The 18,246-nt window shown below is 44.6% G+C and overlaps 2 protein-coding genes across 3 annotated transcripts; one reads left to right on the top strand and one right to left on the bottom strand.

Moving 5' to 3' along the window:
* Positions 1-2,383: 2,383 nt before the first annotated feature.
* LOC125543367 (rac-like GTP-binding protein 1) lies at positions 2,384-4,205 on the top strand. The gene is made up of 8 exons (XM_048706693.2): positions 2,384-2,663; positions 2,778-2,865; positions 2,974-3,083; positions 3,166-3,229; positions 3,363-3,427; positions 3,512-3,577; positions 3,688-3,794; positions 3,898-4,205. The coding sequence occupies exons 1-8, from the start codon at positions 2,535-2,537 to the stop codon at positions 3,929-3,931; spliced, it is 663 nt and encodes a 220-aa protein (XP_048562650.2). The 5' UTR covers positions 2,384-2,534; the 3' UTR covers positions 3,932-4,205.
* A 350-nt stretch (positions 4,206-4,555) lies between these two features.
* LOC125543365 (uncharacterized) lies at positions 4,556-13,248 on the bottom strand. Of its 2 annotated transcripts, none has more exons than XM_048706691.2 (6): positions 12,977-13,248; positions 11,688-11,988; positions 8,919-9,325; positions 7,302-8,842; positions 5,212-6,992; positions 4,556-5,129 (listed from the first exon to the last, which is right to left on the bottom strand). In XM_048706691.2, the coding sequence occupies exons 2-5, from the start codon at positions 11,822-11,824 to the stop codon at positions 5,298-5,300; spliced, it is 3,780 nt and encodes a 1,259-aa protein (XP_048562648.2). In that variant the 5' UTR covers positions 11,825-11,988; positions 12,977-13,248; the 3' UTR covers positions 4,556-5,129; positions 5,212-5,297. The 2 variants fall into 2 exon arrangements, with proteins under 2 accessions (XP_048562648.2, XP_048562649.2); XM_048706692.2 differs by lacking the exon at positions 12,977-13,248 and adding an exon at positions 12,315-12,933.
* Between the last annotated feature and the right edge of the window lie 4,998 nt (positions 13,249-18,246).

Genomic DNA, 18,246 nt, shown 5'->3' with positions numbered 1-18,246 from the left:
AGAAAGTCGACCCCTAAAAATGAAATTCTTCGGCTGAAGACTTTGGATTTCTGAAGACTTTCTGAAGACTTTGAAAGTGAAGAAATTGGTGTAACCTTGAAGACTTGGTATTCATTCGATGAACATGAAGCGTGAAGACTTTTGTTTTCGTAGTTTCATTTTCTCTTTCTTGAGTCATAGGAAACACCGTACTGTTAAAGGGGGTTGAGGAAATACTAAGAAAAAATTTCCATGTGATGCTCAACTCAAAATCCTACACCTACCAATCCCTTTGAGTGAAGCCATTGGAAATCTCATACAGTCCAGTCATATTCTCTAGTGACAGAGACGAAGTTCTTCTGGTCTCTGAGGAATTTGTTCTGACTGAGGAGTTAGGAATTCGCCAGTGTGGATTACCTACACAGTGAGGAACATGATAGTCCTGAGGATTTTTCTACTCAAAATTCCGACCGTTGTTGTGCTATGAGCCAGCTGTCCCAAAATATCTATCCACCTAACGGTCATATCATTGAAGGGCATTTACGTCTTATCATGTCGGGCTGCTCCCTAGACTATAAATAGCCGCCCCCTACAACCACTAGCTGGTTGGCTGCTTCGAGAGAAACTGACACTTGTCATTTGAGAGCAACCCATCCTCCGAGGACTTTGAGCGAAAATCATCAAGTGAGGAAAATCCAAACCCGAACACCTACAAACCCCAAGTGATTGAGCATTACTGAAGAGATTGATCCTGCGTGGATCCGACGCTTGTTACCTTTGAAGACTGTGCTTCTTCCAGACGGTTAGGCGTCATGGTCTAGAGCATCCAAGAGGAATTGTGGATCGCCGAGTGACCAAGTTTGTGAAGGTTCGGAAGTCACCTGAAGACTTACCACGAGTGATTGGGCGAGGTCTGTGTGACCTTAGCTCAAGGGGAATACGGTGAGGACTGAGTGTCCTGAGCTGCGTGTTCAGGACTGTGTGTCCTCAGATTTAAATACCTAGCCGCCCTAATCAGACATACAACTGAGACAACAGTTGGAATTGGTCTACCAAATCATTGTCTTCACCAAGATTACTGGTTCTATTTTCTCAACTCTTTCATTTCCTCATAACTGTCTTGTGTACTCGTTCATATCTGTGCTTGAAGACTTTGACTGAAGATTTTCTCAATTTTCTCAGTTCAATTTATTCAGTCTGTTTGTCGTCATCATGTGTTATCCTGTGCTTACGCTTCATGTACTCTGTGCCTGTCTTTATTTCATCATGATGACTATGCTTGTGTTCTGTTATGTTTACTTTTGAGTACTTATTCCGCTGCTAGCAGTTCTTCGCTAAGGAATTTCCTCATCAGCAAATTCCTCAGTGAAAAATTCATAAAAATCGCCTATTCACCCCCCTTTAGTCGATATAATGCACTTTCAAGAACCCTAGACGGTTGAGGTCACTTCGGAGCCACATTCCATTATGGTGAAGCTCCGTGGTGTTGTTGGGAGTCTCCAATCAAGTTGTGAAGATTGCCCCAACCTTGTTTGTAAAGGTTCAGTCGCCGCCTTCAAGGGCACCACTAGTGCAATCACAGCATCTCGCATTGTGTGAGGGCGTGAGAAGAATACGGTGGCCCCAGTGGCTTCTTGAGGAGCATTGTGCCTCCACACCGCTCCAACGGAGACGTACTTCCTTTCAAAGGAAAGGAATTTCGGTAACACATTCTCATCTCCATCGGCTCCACTTGTGGTTATCTCTCTCCTTTATTTTGTGCAAACTATTGTTGTGTTGTATCATTTGCTTGCACTTGTTGTTGTTGTTAGCATCATATAGGTTGTTCACCTAGTTGCACATCTAGACAACCTATTTATTGCTAAACTTAATTTGTGAAGAAAAGCTAAAATTGTTAGTTGCCTGTTCACCTTCCTTCTAATCAATCATATCGATCCTTTCATGAATGCCTAAAAAAGAGGCATGTCATGCTTTTAAGACGCCTAACTGTACAATGTGATAGTAAAACATATGCCGCGTCTTAGTATGTGGCGCGTTAGGCCGGCGCCACACTGACGGCGTGACCAACGACGGTCAAAGGCGCCTTGGCGGACGGCACGGGACGTGCAAGTTGGTGCCTAACGGCCCGGCGCGAATGGGTCAGACGACGAAATAAGTTTTTGAGGGGTCAGTGGGCGAAATAAGTACGTCCAGTGATCATTTAGTAAAAATAATACCATACCACCCGTGCCGTCCGTGCATTCTAGATTTGTAATGGGCGATAGGATAGAGAGATCCAAACCTGAAAACAAATCATGATTAGTCAGAGACGCGTTGAGAGTGAGGGGCCACGTGCACCGCAGTTCGTTTACCATTAAAAGCAGAATCTTGGCACGGCAGCCCGGGTTCAAATGTAGTTGTAAAAAGGTCCTCCTTCTGGGAGACCCACCCACTGATGTTATGTAGCAGCAGTGCTTTCACTGGAGCAAGCATCCAGACTCACTCCAGAGACAGAGACAGAGAGGGAGAGGCTGTGGCTGACTGGGTGTGGCTGGAGAGGAGAGGAGAGGAGAGACATGAGCGGCGGAGCGGCAGCGGGGGCGGCGGCGGCGGTGAGCAGGTTCATCAAGTGCGTGGCCGTGGGCGACGGCGCCGTGGGCAAGACCTGCATGCTCATCTGCTACACCTGCAACAAGTTCCCCACCGTTGAGTACCACCCCTCTCCCTCTCCCTCTCCCTCTCCCTTCTTGGTCTGGCTAGCTTGATCTGGTTTCATTCTGACGAAATGGCTGCTCCTGTTGATGCGGGGGTGGATGCAGGACTACATCCCCACCGTGTTCGACAACTTCAGCGCCAATGTCTCCGTGGACGGCAGCATCGTCAACCTCGGCCTCTGGGACACCGCAGGTCGGGCTCCCGTCCGGCTCCCTCTCCTTTTCCTCCACTCCCCGTACCCGATGCGGAGTGTTTTCCTTCCCGTAATGCCATGTAATGGTGGTCCGTCCTGGGTTGCAGGTCAGGAGGATTACAGCAGGCTGAGGCCTCTGAGCTACAGGGGAGCCGATGTCTTCATCCTCTCCTTCTCCCTCACCAGCAGAGCAAGCTATGAGAATGTGCACAAGAAGGTACACTCACTCACATTGTGTTGCTCTTCTGAACAGGCGCATTGAGATTACTAACGGCCTGCCTTCAATTTGTTCTGCGCAGTGGATGCCGGAGCTTCGCCGGTACGCCCCCGGCATTCCTGTACTACTTGTTGGAACCAAGTTGGGTATGCTCTTGAGCTTCTTCTACAGATTTTTAGTTGGATGCCATTCAAATCCACACATTTTGGTGTGCTATCCAGTAATGCATGTATGTCTTTGGCCGCTCTTGAGCCATCGATTTCCCATATAAATGTGCAGATCTCCGAGAAGATAGAGCTTATCTTGCTGATCATGCAGCTGATTCCATAATAACAACTGAGCAGGTTTGTGCCTTTTACACTCGGATGACAGCAACCAGCTTGGCATTTTGAAATGATACTACCAAATTAACTTTCCACATGTTTTAGGGTGAGGAGCTTCGGAGACAAATAGGTGCGGTGGCATACATAGAATGCAGCTCCAAGACACAAAGGGTATGGCTTCTGCTGCATCCAAACAATAAAAGGCCCTGGGATTTCAAAGAGTTCTAGTACATATGTCTAAAAACATTCTCTCTCTTTTTTCCCTTGATAATTGTTGACAGAACATTAAGGCTGTTTTCGACACTGCAATCAAGGCAGTCCTTCAACCTCAAAGGCACAAGGAGGTAGCCAGAAAGGAAATTCGGACTCGCTCTAGTCGGTCAGTAAGGTAGGGTTCAAGTTTATGCTATTTTCTCAAACCAATCACCGGTCGTTTTGAACAAATTTCTCGACATCTTGATTTCCATTCACGTCCCCGCTTCATTTTGTAGGCGGTACTTCTGCGGGAGTGTTTGCTTAGCATAGTCGAGAACAACATTGTGGCGTCTTTCCTCGACATGATGCTCAGATGGCGCGCGGTTGTTCTCGAAATGGGACAGACAGTGATGGTAGAAGCATCTCATTGCTAGCAGCTAGACGGAACTCCTAGTTCTCTCGTGCACTGTGGTGTGGACTGTGGAGCACCCTGAATCCTTGATGATGTAAGATAGGCATCAAGTTTTGCCTCTGTAATAAGGCATGCTCTTGTGGATGAACAAATTTGAAATATCCCACTCCTTGGGCAGGCTTGAAAATCTCAGGGTAATATGCACAAACAAGATAATCTCGTTTGCTAACAAGGTTTCTGCCTATTTTCCCAGCAAAAAAAAAAGGTTTCTGCCTACTTTACCATTTTGTTTAACAAATTAAAAAAGGCACTTCCGTGGCTATTTTTTCAACAGCCAAAAACAAGTCCAGCACAACGTAGTTTTTCTAGTAAAAACTCAACCTAAATAAAGAGAAAAACACAACTGGAACAATAGTGGGAACAACCTCCTGACGCCTAGAGTAACTATTCAACAAAACGAACGGAAATCATATCCGGTCGAATCATCGTCCTTCTCGGCATGATATCCAAATCACTGGTATGCATGCTTTAACAGAGTTAAATTTCACTCAAAAATATCTAATGAAATTATATTCAACAGAATCATCAGTATAACATGCCACCAGCAGGACAAGCAACAAGACAATTGTGTGATTAATGAGTCACACAGTATAATCTTCTTAAATATTGGACTGAACCATCCTTCATGACTTAAGAGTAAAACTACGGCGGCAGTAGTTTACAACATCTTACAGCTATAACCATTCAGCAAACATTACCACTGACAAACCATCCTTTAGAAGTAAGCGACTGCAATTCGATAGTTTACAACATCTGGCAGCTAAAAGTAATCTGCCGATATTACCACCACTAACCATCCTTTGCACCAGTCACAACAGTTGTAAACAAAAATAATGTTAATCACACAATAGGCAAGCCCTAAAATCAAAAGCTTACACACTTTCTCTGACAACTAGATATGAGGATAGTTCATCTGCTTTCTCACGACCTCAGGAGGTATAATCTCTTCTTGGCCTATTACATTACATACATAAGCTGGAGGCTGCAATTTGAGAGCCCATGGTAACTGTAATCTTTCCATCCAGAAAAGGGAGCACACATATCTTACTAAGGAGCCTGCATGCAACATCAATGACTAAAGTAAGTGACTGTCCATTTCCACCACGGTGATCTTTTTACAAGGAAATAATGAGCTTACCTTACAAACAATAGAGCGTTTGACACCATAAAGATGAAATGTATTATTCTAAATGTTTTGGAAATGTATGCACATCGCCGTCTGCTTCAAATGTCCGCCCTCATATACTCATTGTCATCACTAATTGTAGTAAAATCACATGGATTTCTGTTGGTCACACAGATATCCTGTCTTACCAATCTATCCAAGGGATTGGGATTGGGATTGGCCATTCTCCCTTGATCTCTGGTCCAAGACTGAGCAGTATCATTCCTCACTGAAGAAAATCCTGGACTGGAACTAACAGAACTCAACCGCCGCGCATTCCATGCTGCTGAATACAGCCCTGAGTTCAATGCCTCAACATTCCCCCTTCTGTTTATATCACTCGATGTTATCCCTTTGGACACCCCTATTTTGTAACCTGACTGTGTCCCACAGCTCTCCGACCAGTCTGCAATTTCCTTCTGCAGCAAGGAACTGAACACACCAACTCTAGGAAGTGGACGTAATGGTCTGTGCAAATTTGGCTGGAGCGGATGACGTGATAAATCCTCTAGCGTCAATGGAATCCTTCCATTTAGGTTACTTCCGTAGGATGTGCTAGCTGATCCCATGCCATTTAGGTTACTTCCATACTGCGTGCTAGCTGATCCCATGCCATTTAGGTTACTTCCATACGGTGTGCTAGCTGATCCAATGTACTGATTGTGTGCTCCACACAATGAGCTAGTTGATCCTATGTAATGATTGTGTGCTTCGCACAATGTGCTAGCTGATCCTATGTACTGATTGTGTGCTCCATACGGTGTGCTGGCTGATCCGATGGACTGATCCTGTGCATAGTGTGAATTCCGAAGTTGAAATTCCATCTGGTTCCTGCTAGACCCTTCATAGTTGAAACTGGCTAACATTGGTGACTCGGTCAATCTCAGGGGCTGAGTAGCAGGCATGGTTTCTCTTGGATAAAAACCTGAATGTCCAACATTTCTTCCATCACACAGATTACCAGCTTCCATGGTTGACACTGAACTTGGAAAACTTCTTGCCTGGACTGAGTTAACTGCTCTATTTGTATAGTGGTCAAGTGTCGAAATTACTGGCTGGCGAGTGGGATAATAACGATTAGCTCCCGCCACATCAGTATAAGTTAAATCAACCGTGTCAATGCTAGGTCTGAACTGAGCACAACCTGTTGTGGTTGATAAATCCCTTGGAAGTGCCTTGAAAGGTTCCCACATCGACTTCTTTGCTCCCATATGGCTCCAGCGCTCAGGTGTTGCTTCAGCAAGAGGCTGGTCCTTGTCTGGTGATAATAGTGGCGAGGTTGCAGCAATAGTGACTAATTCTCCCATGCCCGAATGTGCCTGTGGTTCCTGGGTAGACATTACATGACCAGGAGTCTGTAATTTGAGAGCATGCATATGGGTAGCCTGTGTGGTGGCTGCTACACAATTCTGCAATGCATTCTGGTAACTATCTGGTTCCAAAGGCCGCTTCTGCTGTGAAGTGGTGTCAATCACACTTGACACATAATTTGGACCATCCTCGGCAGCTATTATAGTACAATCTTCATCTTCCATTATCTTGGATTGAGTATGACTAATATCAGCAGAATCGGTCTCAGCTATCAGTGGTCTCTTACCCTGACATCTCGCAAGCAGTTCAACAATATCCATTGGAATGTCATCTGTCATGGCATTTTTTTCGTGCATCACTTCTTGCTTTTTTTTATTTCTCTTCTTAGGTAGTTTCTGCTCAAAGACAGTCACATTCCGGATAACATGCTTACCTGGAGAAACCTGAGGAAACAAATGAGGCAAAACAGTTATTCTCTTAAAATATTTAGCAGAGAAACACTATAAATTTTTCATTGTGTTAACACTAATATTGCACCACAGAAAGTAAAATAATTAATACAGGATGTGAATTGAAGATGAGCAAATTTCATATTGACCATAAGATCATCAAGCACAATGAAGGAGGGGGTGTGGTATGCAATGCATATAGCCTATCATAGTACTTTAAATAGAACAAAATGCCACATGATTCGCAACAAATGGGAACAGGGCAAAGCCGACCACCCATAAGGAACATGGCTTGATTCTTACCTTCTTCAGGCGCCGCTGCACAGACTTTCTGGGTACCATTTGGCATTGATCATCTGTCCTGAGTACAGCCGTCTCTTTAGTGTTGACATCATCATGTTGCGCGTTGACAGTTGAAGGAATTTTCCTCTTACACAAATTCATCTTTTTTACCTTTGACAAGGACCTCTGCCTACAATTATCGGATTCAGTTTCACACATGCCATTTGTGTTCTGCGCATCTCTCTCCAGATTATCGTTCTGAATATTTTCATCACCTTCCCTAGTGCTGGCAGTAGGTGGTATTTTTCTCTTGCTCAACTCCTGAGCTGAGGATATAAAATCATCTTGAACATCTTTCAAAGCAACTTTATCAACAGTATTATATTTTGAATTAGCAGCAGAAGAATCATTATCCTTGTATTCCGCGTCCTTTTTCTCGGTTCTTAATTTCTTCGGAATTCTTTTCATCCAATCCATAAGCGAAGACCCCTCATCATCAACAGCATCAACTCCTTTGTATTTTGCCTTCTTCTTAGCAGTTTTTGACGATATTTCTCTCAACATCTGTCGGCTAACAGGAACAACACCATCATGCTGGATACTGGCAGTTAGAGGCATTTTCCTCTTACTCAAACTAATGGTTTTTACATTTGATAAGAACCTCTCTGTGGAGTTCTCAGCTTCCATTCGCCTCATGTCATCTGTGCTCTGTGTATTTCTCTCCAGATTATCATTCTGGATATTTTCATCACCTTGCTGCATACTGGTAGTAGGTAGGGTATTTTTCTTGCTCAATTTCCAACCTGAGGATGGAAAATCTTGAGTATCCTTAGAGGCAAATACATCTGCAGTAGATTTTGAAGCAGAAGAATCACAATCCTTGTGTTCTGAATCTTTCTTCTCAGTTCTTAATCTCTTCGGTATTCTCTTCATCCAGTTCATAAGTGAAGATTCATCATCTTCAACATCAACTCCTTTGTCTTTTGACACGTTCTTCGTAGTTTTTGACAAGATGTCTCCCACTGCCTGGTGGTCAACAGAAGGAACATCATCCGTACTTCTATCATCCTCGCAGAGATCAGCAACCTTTTCGCCATTAACTTCAATATCACTTCTGGAACCCCCGACCAGATCAGTATTGATGATTTCTGATAGCAGCCGAAGCTTTATTTGCTTTCTCCGACCGACTTTTACATCTGAACTGCCAACCTGCGCAGTACGTTTCCCTTTCTTCTTCTTATATGTAGATCCAATACTTCTTTTTGGAGCTGCTTCTTCACATGGACCACTGTTACCGACCTGATCACCTTTCTGCCCAGATATTGGTTTAGCAACTTTGGGAATAGTGTGGTCAACACTCAGTACCTCCTTGTTTTTCCCATTTTCTTCTGAATCAAGCTTCATACTTGCTTCACTAAGTTTTGAACTGGATGGGATTGCAATGGCATTTCCTTCTCTGCTTACTCTAATCTGGGAATCTTCAGGTAAAGCCATGATATCCACAGAAGCATTATCTGAGATATTTGCGGTTGTAACTTGATTAGTTGACGGCCCCTGTAAATCTGAGGAGATAACAGCTATGTTAGTTACACTCATACCAGAAAATGCTAGTTAGGAATTTAGCAAACCCTACCATACCTTTCATGGGTGGATCAGTTTTCGCCTCATAAGGTGAGTTGCATTTGGAATTGTTTTCGATGTTACTCTTCAGAAGTGCTGATCTATCAGGATTCTTCTCTTGAGCTAACAGTTGTGTGCAAGGAAATAAGCTTCTGAAATCAACGCTAGTAGGCACTAAAGTGCTCTGAACAAATCTAATAGAGCAACCATCCCTTGAGACATTCTTTGCCGTAAAAACTGCTCTAGATGTTGTTCTGTCATCTAAGATTTTCAACTCACCCAAGCACACAGAGCAATCCCATCGTCGAAACTTTGCTACCGAGAATGGGTGCAAACTGTTAGGGCGTTCATCCAATTGTTGCTGAGCACTGAAACTCTGAGATAGAGAGCAGAATTTTGCATCCATCTTCTGAGAAACATACCCGCTGGCATAAAGATAGATCATTATAAGATACACATCATATGTAATAGCACATTGTTTGCTTCAATGAAGAAAGTGTAAACCCATATATTGCCTACAATATTCAACCCACTTCAAAACCAAGTGTAGACGGATTCTCTCTCTCAAAAAATAGTTAGACATATTCATTCATAGGTTGTACCATAAAACTTGTTCAGACAGAGGGCCTTTATTGACATGCGGGGCAACTAACACTATTGAATTAGTAACCTCTTGTGATTTGAGAATATGTAAAACAGACTTTTTGTTCAAATATATAAAACAGACTTGTTGATATAATTTAATCTTTTGTAGTGGGTTAAGTGCAAATAGACATGAACTCATTGGTCTAAATGAACTATGACTAAAATATATTGATGCATATATAACTAAAATAATTGAGTATACTAATAGCAATTTCATACAAATAACCAATGTAAATCATGTCAGAAAGAAATAGGACCTGTTTGCATGCTAGTTAAGATACACAAAGAGCATGTCTAATATGTCCAAGGCATCTGTTTTCTCACCAAAAGAGATAAGGAACAAATGAAAAAGTTGCCTTTTCAGAAAACACACATGCCAGCACAGTGGAAAATATATATTGATGAGGCAAAAACTGTTATATCAGCTATAAAGGACTTGACTAATGAAGTGCACATTAATCAGTTCTAGCCATCTGAAAGGGGTGAATGGTTGATCAACATGAACTCTAAAATCTCTTGACACTGCAAATGATTAAACATGGAAACGTTTCCTTCAAACATAATTGTAAATTTGGATCTTTCCCGGTACTCCTTGGTATCGCAGCCTTGGATCTAACGCCTAACAATCCTGGATGGAAGGAGTACGCTATGAACGTGGAAGAGAATTCTAGGGCAATTCGGTCCACTTGGAATTGAAAAACGGCTAACACTGCAAATGACTAAACATGGAAACCTTCGAAGATAATGTAAATTTGGAGACAATATGTTCTATCTTCTAACCACGCTGGGAGAGGAGGTTCTCAACACTGAAATTGCTCATGATGGCAAAATTCCAAGGCTGAGAAGCTGATACGGTGCAGTTGCAGCCGTCACCTGATGTGTCTGTCGCAGCTAGCGAGCCTGTCAGCGCTCCTAGCACTGACTCGCTGCCTAATGATGGAAAGAAGTAGTGTGCAAAAATGGAAGCAAATGTTACTGTTCACTTGTTCCGGAACCGCTGCAGATGCATGAGCCGGATAGAAATGTTAACAACTACCCAGACAAAGGTGGTTGGGAACTTGGGATCAGCCATTGCCACCCATAGGAGAGGACGCAAGGGCTGATGAAAGTGAGAAGTAGATTATGCAAATGTCATATATGTAGAATGTATTGCAAAGCCTTTTGAATTCAGAGCAGCTTGTTGATGCATAAGTTATAATTATCTAATCCTCTTGCTGAAATCGCGTTCGATGAAACACGTTAACAAAAATGACAGGTACACAAATGCAAATGTACAGCATGGCCAAAATAAATGCATGCATCCACATGAACACGATAAATATGACAAACACACAATGGAAGCAGATGTTGCTGTTCACTATCAGGACCTGCTGCAGATGCATGTGAGCCAGATGGAAATGTTAACAACTGCCCAGACAGAGGGGGTTGGGATCAGCCATTGCCACCAAGAGGAGAGGATGTGGGGGCTGATGATAGTGAGAAGTAGATTATGCAAATGTTGTATATATGTAGAACATTGAGAAGCCTGTTGTACTCAGAGCAGCTTGCTGATGCATAAGTTATGATTATCTAATCCTTTTGATGAAATCCCGTTCAATGAAACGCGTCAAAAAAAATGTCAGGTACACAAATACAAATCTAGAGCATGGCTAAAATAAATGCATGTATCCACATAAACAAGACAAATATGAAAAACACACAATAATTAATCAACAAAAGACACTCGTATTTTTTGAATATGTATTCCTCAAGGCTGCAAAGCAGCAACAACACCCAGGGAGCTGGGAGAAGAGACACTCATATAGACACACATTTGTGTAGCAGTGATGATATCATGTGCTCTGATGCATCCATACTGAAGACAGTACCATGGTGGATATGAAGTAGAAAAGGGAATGAAACACCAAATATAACAAGTAGTTAGCAGAAATCACTGCTAACCAAGACTAATAAATGCACTTGACTAACCATTAATTGGAATCGTCTTGCATCAAAACAGTCATACATATGCATGTTACGATGCATGCATGCTTAAACACAGACGAATATGTAAACGTAAGCTCAAAGAATTGTGCAAAAGTGTAAGCTGACCAGTGCCATATAGCATGATAGGACAGCTAACGAGGTAACAGAGATGATTACCATATGGAGAAATGCTTGCATGGCTGCTCTGCTGACGTATGATCAGTTTCAGCGACCACTGCACCCTCACGCTTGGGTAGTTCCGCTGGTGCAGCACTGGTTCCTCCATCGCTCTCCTCTACTGCAGCCACTTCCATTGGTACTTGCACAACACAGAACACCTTCTTGTGATGGTCCAGCAACGAAACGGAACAACTCAAACACCGAAGCAGCACGCAGAAGAGAAACAAAACGCAGCTTGGATCATCATGCAGAATCCTGAACACACGTCTCACGAAAGATGGCTAGGTAGGTTGAAAGCCTGAATAAAGAAGCAAGCATATATTAGACGAGGAACAAAACACAAAGATGGCTTAGCTTGGTCCATCCATCCATGCATGCAAGCAAGCAAACTCATTCAGCTCATGGAATATAGAGAATGACACGACACAAAGGTAAACAATCACACAGCAAACCAAGCTAATAAGATAGTAATGAATGCAACCCAGCCACATCTCCAACTAATCCTCAGGAGATAACATGCATACCGAGGGAAAGGAAACACGCACACACAGCTACTTGTGCGGAGACGTGTAGACACGCAGCTAATAAGGAACTAAGCAATAAAGCTGTGCGCTCCAGGCCGACCTTGGTACTGACGGCAGACCTCAGTGTAAGCTTCGACCTTTTTTTTGGCGACATGAAATATAGACGCGCGGCGACAGCATCCGAGAGCCACGGAGTTGGGAGGTGGAGCTCGAGTCCCGAGAGGCCCATGCACAGCTGGAAACACTGCCAAGACCCCACGCAGACAAAAAAGCAAGCAAGGCAAACAGTACAGCCCACCCCCCATGAGCCCCTCTCCCCACCGCTCTTGGCCTGGCGGTTAGCCTCCTCGCCGAGATCCATGAAATGATAGCCGCGAAACCTAGGCAAAAAAAAAGGAGGCGTCGCTGCTTGGACGAACGAGCAGATCCCCTTCCGAAAACCTGCCGGGCCACGCAAGCTACGCAAGGGACAAACATCAAGTCCTACTCCATGAAATCATTAATCCAAAATGGGGAGGAGATGTGGCAGCCGATTAGTACAAAAGGAGATTAAATCCATGGGTTTTTTTTTTTCACCCGCCAGACGTAAATCTACCGCGGGGGCTTGGAGAGGAGGCAAGAAACGGAAAGATTTGGCCCGAGGAGAAAAAGGGACGCCGAGGGATTAGGGTGAAAACGACGGAGCCCCTGCCCCCTCGCCAGATCCACCAAAAAAAGGCAGGAGGGGCTCGCGGAGACGGGATCGAGTAGATCAAACCAAACCTGTGAGGTGGACAAGGCTCGCCCCCAGACGCTTCGGCACGCACGATCCACGGCGAGGGGCGTCGCGGCCGCCGGGGGAGGGATCGCAGCGAGGCCGGCCCGCGGGCTGGGCCTCCGTGGCGGCGCGGCGGCGGCTCCGGCGGGAATTTGGGGGGAGTGTGGGTGGGGAAAGGCGCGTCCTCTAGGGTTTTTTGGGGAGATGGGTGCCGAGGGAGAGAGAGAGAGCGGGTGGGGAGGTAGAGAAAGAGGATGGGTGGGAGGGATGGAGGGAGGGAGGTGGTGATGGAGAGAAAAAGGCAGCTGGGAGAGAGAGGGCGTAATCAGCTGCGGCCGGCGTGTGTGTGGACGCGAATGTTTCCTTCCCGGGGAGACGTGCCCATGTGCCCTTTGACACCACGTCAGCCCCTGCCCATACCCATGCCAGGTTTTGCTGTGGTACGAAACACACTGCTCTGCCAAAGTGTGTGTGTGTGTGTGTAAGTGTGTGTGTGTTTTACTTTTTTTCTTCAATGTGTACTTGATTTGGTGCCATGGCTTTGAGTTTTTTCATTGTCGTTCTATTTATATTATTTATTTATGTGAATTACATTTTCTGTATTTTATGTGTAGACATTTGTGAGTATAGGTTTTTTCTATAATTAATCTTGGATATAATAAGTGATGTTGTTTGCGGTGGCGCTGCAGGGTCGACTTGTGATCAGTGGATCTGTGTGCCACGTGGCCACGGTCTTCTGTCGTGGCCTCCCACTACGGACACATCCCACGTCAATCGGGAGGCATGATGATAGTGGTCAGTAGCGGAGCCAGGAACGAAGCAAACCCCGGCCTAATTTTTTTCCAGGACTGTGAATTTTTTGACACTTATAACTACCCAAAAATATCTCGTACCATTCAATGCAGACTACGCGGTTCGTACACAGAACAAGTGGAAAGAATCAAAGAAAATTACCAAGTTTAGGCAAGGGAAGAAAGGGGATGCGTGTGGCGGCGAACGACGTACACAGGGTTGGAGCTTGGCCGCCGGGGTGGGAACAGTGGAGCTGATGGAGAACTCGTTGTCAAGCACGGGATGCTTGGGGAAGTTGGGGGTCCGAAAGGTAGCGGTTGGAGGGCCGGCGCCACGGCGGCGGCAACCTAGATGGCGGTCGAACAGGGAGGCTGTGGCACGAGGTTGGAGTCGCGTGTGTCTTGTGGGTGCAACAGTGTGAGTTAGGTCATGTGTAGTCCCTTGGTCGTGCTCGTGCTGGTGAACCAACCAAACAAGGCTGTGGGCCTCCTTTGACTGGGCTGAACCCCGGGCCCATCAAAATCTCTCTGTATATGTATACTAGCTAGCAAAAATTCCCATGCCCATGGGCCTGGGCTCTGGGTGTCCGGGGCTCAACTCCGCCCCTGATACAATCCAAGCCCCCAAGTGCCTACTGTGTCGTACACTCACATTTAATGTGGCAGGCGATGGGATATGACATGGTTGGGCCTGCATTGCTTCGCGCTCTCACTTGACTGGAAATGACCTGAATTGATGGGTCCATCGCTCTCTCAGAAATCGAGTCGGACAAGGCCTGGCCTATGTCAGGAATGACACCAGGGATGACCAGATGACTTCATCAAGATTCGTGGCGCTCTTGCGAGACGGTCTCAACCAAGTTTGACCGAATTGAGCCCAAGTGGCACGGTAATCAAGGTCGTCAGGAGTCAACACTAAACGACTCGGCCCCTGGAACAATCAAGATAAGGTGAAGGAGTTGGATGTCAGGCACCTCACGTGTCTGGATCCGGCTTGGGTATTCGAACACGACTATTAGGGTGCTTTAGGATTTTTGAGGAGATTGGTGCCGAGAGAGAGAGAGGGTCGAGGAGAGAAAGAGGATAGATGGGAGGGAAGTAGGTGGTGATGGAGGACTAGAAAAGGGCGGCTGCGAGAGAGGGGCGGTCAGTTGTGGTCGACTTGTGTGGACACAAATGTTTACTTCTCGGGGGGACACGTCCCATGTGCCCTTGCCACCACGTCAGCCCCTTCTCATAACCATGCCGGATTTTGCCGTGGTACCAAACACACTACTCTGCCATGCGTGTATATGTGTGTTTTACATTTCGTCTTCAATGTGTGTTTGGTACCATAGCTTTGAGTTTTTTCCACTATTGTTCTATTATCATTTATGTGGATTTTTTTCTGTATTTTTTTGTGGAGACATTTGTGAATATAGGTTTTTTCTATTAATTAATCTTGGATATAAGAACTGATGTTGTTTGCGATGGCGCTGCAGGTTCGACTTGTGATCAGTGGATCCGCGTGCCACGTGGTCACGGTCTTCTGTCGTGGCCTCCCACTATGCACACATCCCATGTCGGTCGGGAGGCGTGATGATAGCGGTCAGTGGCGGAGCCAGGAACGAAGCAAACCCTGGGCCAATTTTTTTCCAGGAGTGTGGAATTTTTTGGCACTTATAACTACCCAAAAAATATCTCATACCATTCAATGCAGACTACACGGTTAGTACAGAGAACAAGTGGAAAGAATCAAAGAAATTTACTAAGTTTAGGCAGGGGGGAAAGGGGATGGCGTGTGGCGGCGAACGGCGCACACAGGGATGGAGCTTGGCCGCTGGGGGTGGGGAACAGTGGAGCTGATGGAGAACTCGTCATCAAGCACGGGATGCCTGGGGAAGTTGGGGGTCTGGAGGCAGTGGTCGGAAGATCGGCGCCACGGCGGCGGCCACCAAGATGGCGGCAGAACTGGGAGGCGGCGGCGCAAGGTTGGAGTCGAATGTGTCTTGTGCGTGCGACGTGTGAGTTAGGTCATGTGTAGTCACGTGGTGGTGCTCGTACTAGTGAACCAAGCAAACAAGGCTTTGGGCCTCCTTTGACTGGGCTGAACCCTGGGCCCATAAATATATATACACACACACATAAACACTATTCTGATCATGGGATCAGAATAATATTTTGATCACAACATGAACTTCCTGAGTAACGCGCCTGACCTTCCCCGTGTGCTAGGTTGAACTTCAGCTAAAAGGTGTCCAAACGGGGCTTGCTATATACCGTTGGAAAGCTATGGACACCAGTATCATGACCCAAGTTAAATTTTTGGCAAAATGTAAGCGGTTTAAGAGCAGTTTTGAAAACCGTTTTTTCTTCATACAAAAAACATGAATCATATTTTTGATCGCATTTTTAAACCGTTTATCGGAATTGAAAGTGCGTTATATCGACTAGAGGGGGGTGAATAGGCGATTTTTATGAAATTCTTCATTGAGGAATTTGCCGGTGAGGAAATTCCTTAGCGAAGAACTACTAGCAGAGGAATAAGTACTTAAAAGTAAACATAACATAATACAAGCATATTCATCATGATGAAATGAAGACAGGCACATAATACAGGAAGGGTAATCACAGAATAACACAGGATGAAGACAAACAGACTAAAGAAATTAAACTGAGGAAATTAAGAAAGTCTTCAGTCAAAGTCTTCAAACACAGATATGAACAAGCACACAACACAGTTATGAGGAAATGAAAGAGTTGAGGAAATAGAACCAGTAAGCTTGGTGAAAACAATGATTTGGTAGACCAGTTCCAACTGTTGTCTCAGTTGTACGTCTGGTTGGAGCGGCTGAGTATTTAAACTCGAGGACACACAGTCCCACCCAGTCCTCACCGTATTCTCCTTGAACTAAGGTCACACAGACCTCGTCCAATCACTCGTGGTAAGTCTTCAGGCGACTTCCAAACCTTCACAAACTTGGTCACTCGGCGATCCACAATTCTTCTTGGATGCTCTAGACCATGACGCCTAACCGTCTGGAAGAAGCACAGTCTTCAAAGGTAACAAGCGTCGGATCCACTCAGGATCAATCTCTTCAGTGATGCTCAATCACTTGGGGTTTGTAGGTGTTTGGGTTTTGGGTTTTTGGTTTTTCCTCACTTGATGATTTTCGCTCAAAGTCCTCGGAGGATGGGTTGCTCTCAAATGACAAGTGTCAGTTTCTCTCGGAGCAGCCAACCAACTAGTGGTTGTAGGGGCGACTATTTATAGCCTAGGGAGCAGCCCGACATGATAAGACATAAATGCCCTTCAATGATATGACCGTTAGGTGGATAGATATTTTGGGACAGCTGGCGCATAGCACAGCAACGGTCGGAATTTTGAGTAGTAAAATCCTCAGGGCTATCATCTTCCTCACTGTGTAGGCAATCCGCACTGGCGAATTCCTAACTCCTCAGTCAGGACAAATTCCTCAGAGACCAGAAGAACTTCGTCTCTGTCACTGAAGAAATTGACTGAACTATATGAGATCTCCAATGGCTTCACTCGAAGGGATTGGTAGATGTAGGATTTTGAGTTGAGCATCACATGAAACTTTTTCCTTAGTATTTCCTTGACCCCCTTTAACAGTACGGTGTTTCCTATGACTCAAGAAAGAGAAAAACAAAACTATGAAAATGAAAGTCTTCAAGCTTCATATTCCTCGCATGAATATCAAGTCTTCATGGACACACCAATTTCTTCACTTTCAAAGTCTTCATGAAAGTCTTCAGAAATACCAAAATCTTCAGTCAAAGATATTCATTTTTAGGGGTCGACTTTTCCTGTAAATATCAAACTCCTCATAGACTTATATACCTGTGTACACTCACAAACGCATTAGTCCCTTAACCTATAAGTCTTCAATACACCAAAATCACTAAGGGGCACTAGATGCACTTACAATCTCCCCCTTTTTGGTGATTGATGACAATATAGGTTAAGTTTTCAACGGGGATAAACATATGAAGTGTAACTACTGATATTGAGGAATTTGATTGCAAGATATAGAAGAACTCCCCCTGAAGATGTGCATAGTGAGGAATTTGCTTTTGAAGCAATGCACACTTGAAGAGTTGAATCATGGAGATCTCCCCTTATATCTTGTAATTCATACACGCATTTAACATATAATATGAAGAATTTGAAATGCATGATGAATTATGGTGCCTGATGAAATTCAGCATGCGTGCAATAATATTTAACGAGGAATAAGCATGCAGAATAGTGCATCAAAAGTATCAGAGCACAGTGCATCAAAAGTATCAGAGCACAGTGCATCAAAAGTATCAGAGCACCATCGGGTTTAAGATTACAACTCGATCCAATAAAGTTTCAGAAGAACGAGAGTTGTAACTTAGCAAAAAAAACGCCCATATAGTAGACCCACTTGAAGACTAACTCATATTTCTCCCCCTTTGTCATCGAATGACCAAAAGGATCGAAAATGAGGACTAACGCC

Source organism: Triticum urartu, chromosome 3A, assembly GCF_056163025.1.
Source record: "Triticum urartu cultivar PI428250 chromosome 3A, HENAU_Tu73, whole genome shotgun sequence".
In the NCBI taxonomy this organism is placed as follows: Eukaryota; Viridiplantae; Streptophyta; class Magnoliopsida; order Poales; family Poaceae; genus Triticum; species Triticum urartu.
This window is presented reverse-complemented; position numbering and strand designations above follow the sequence as displayed.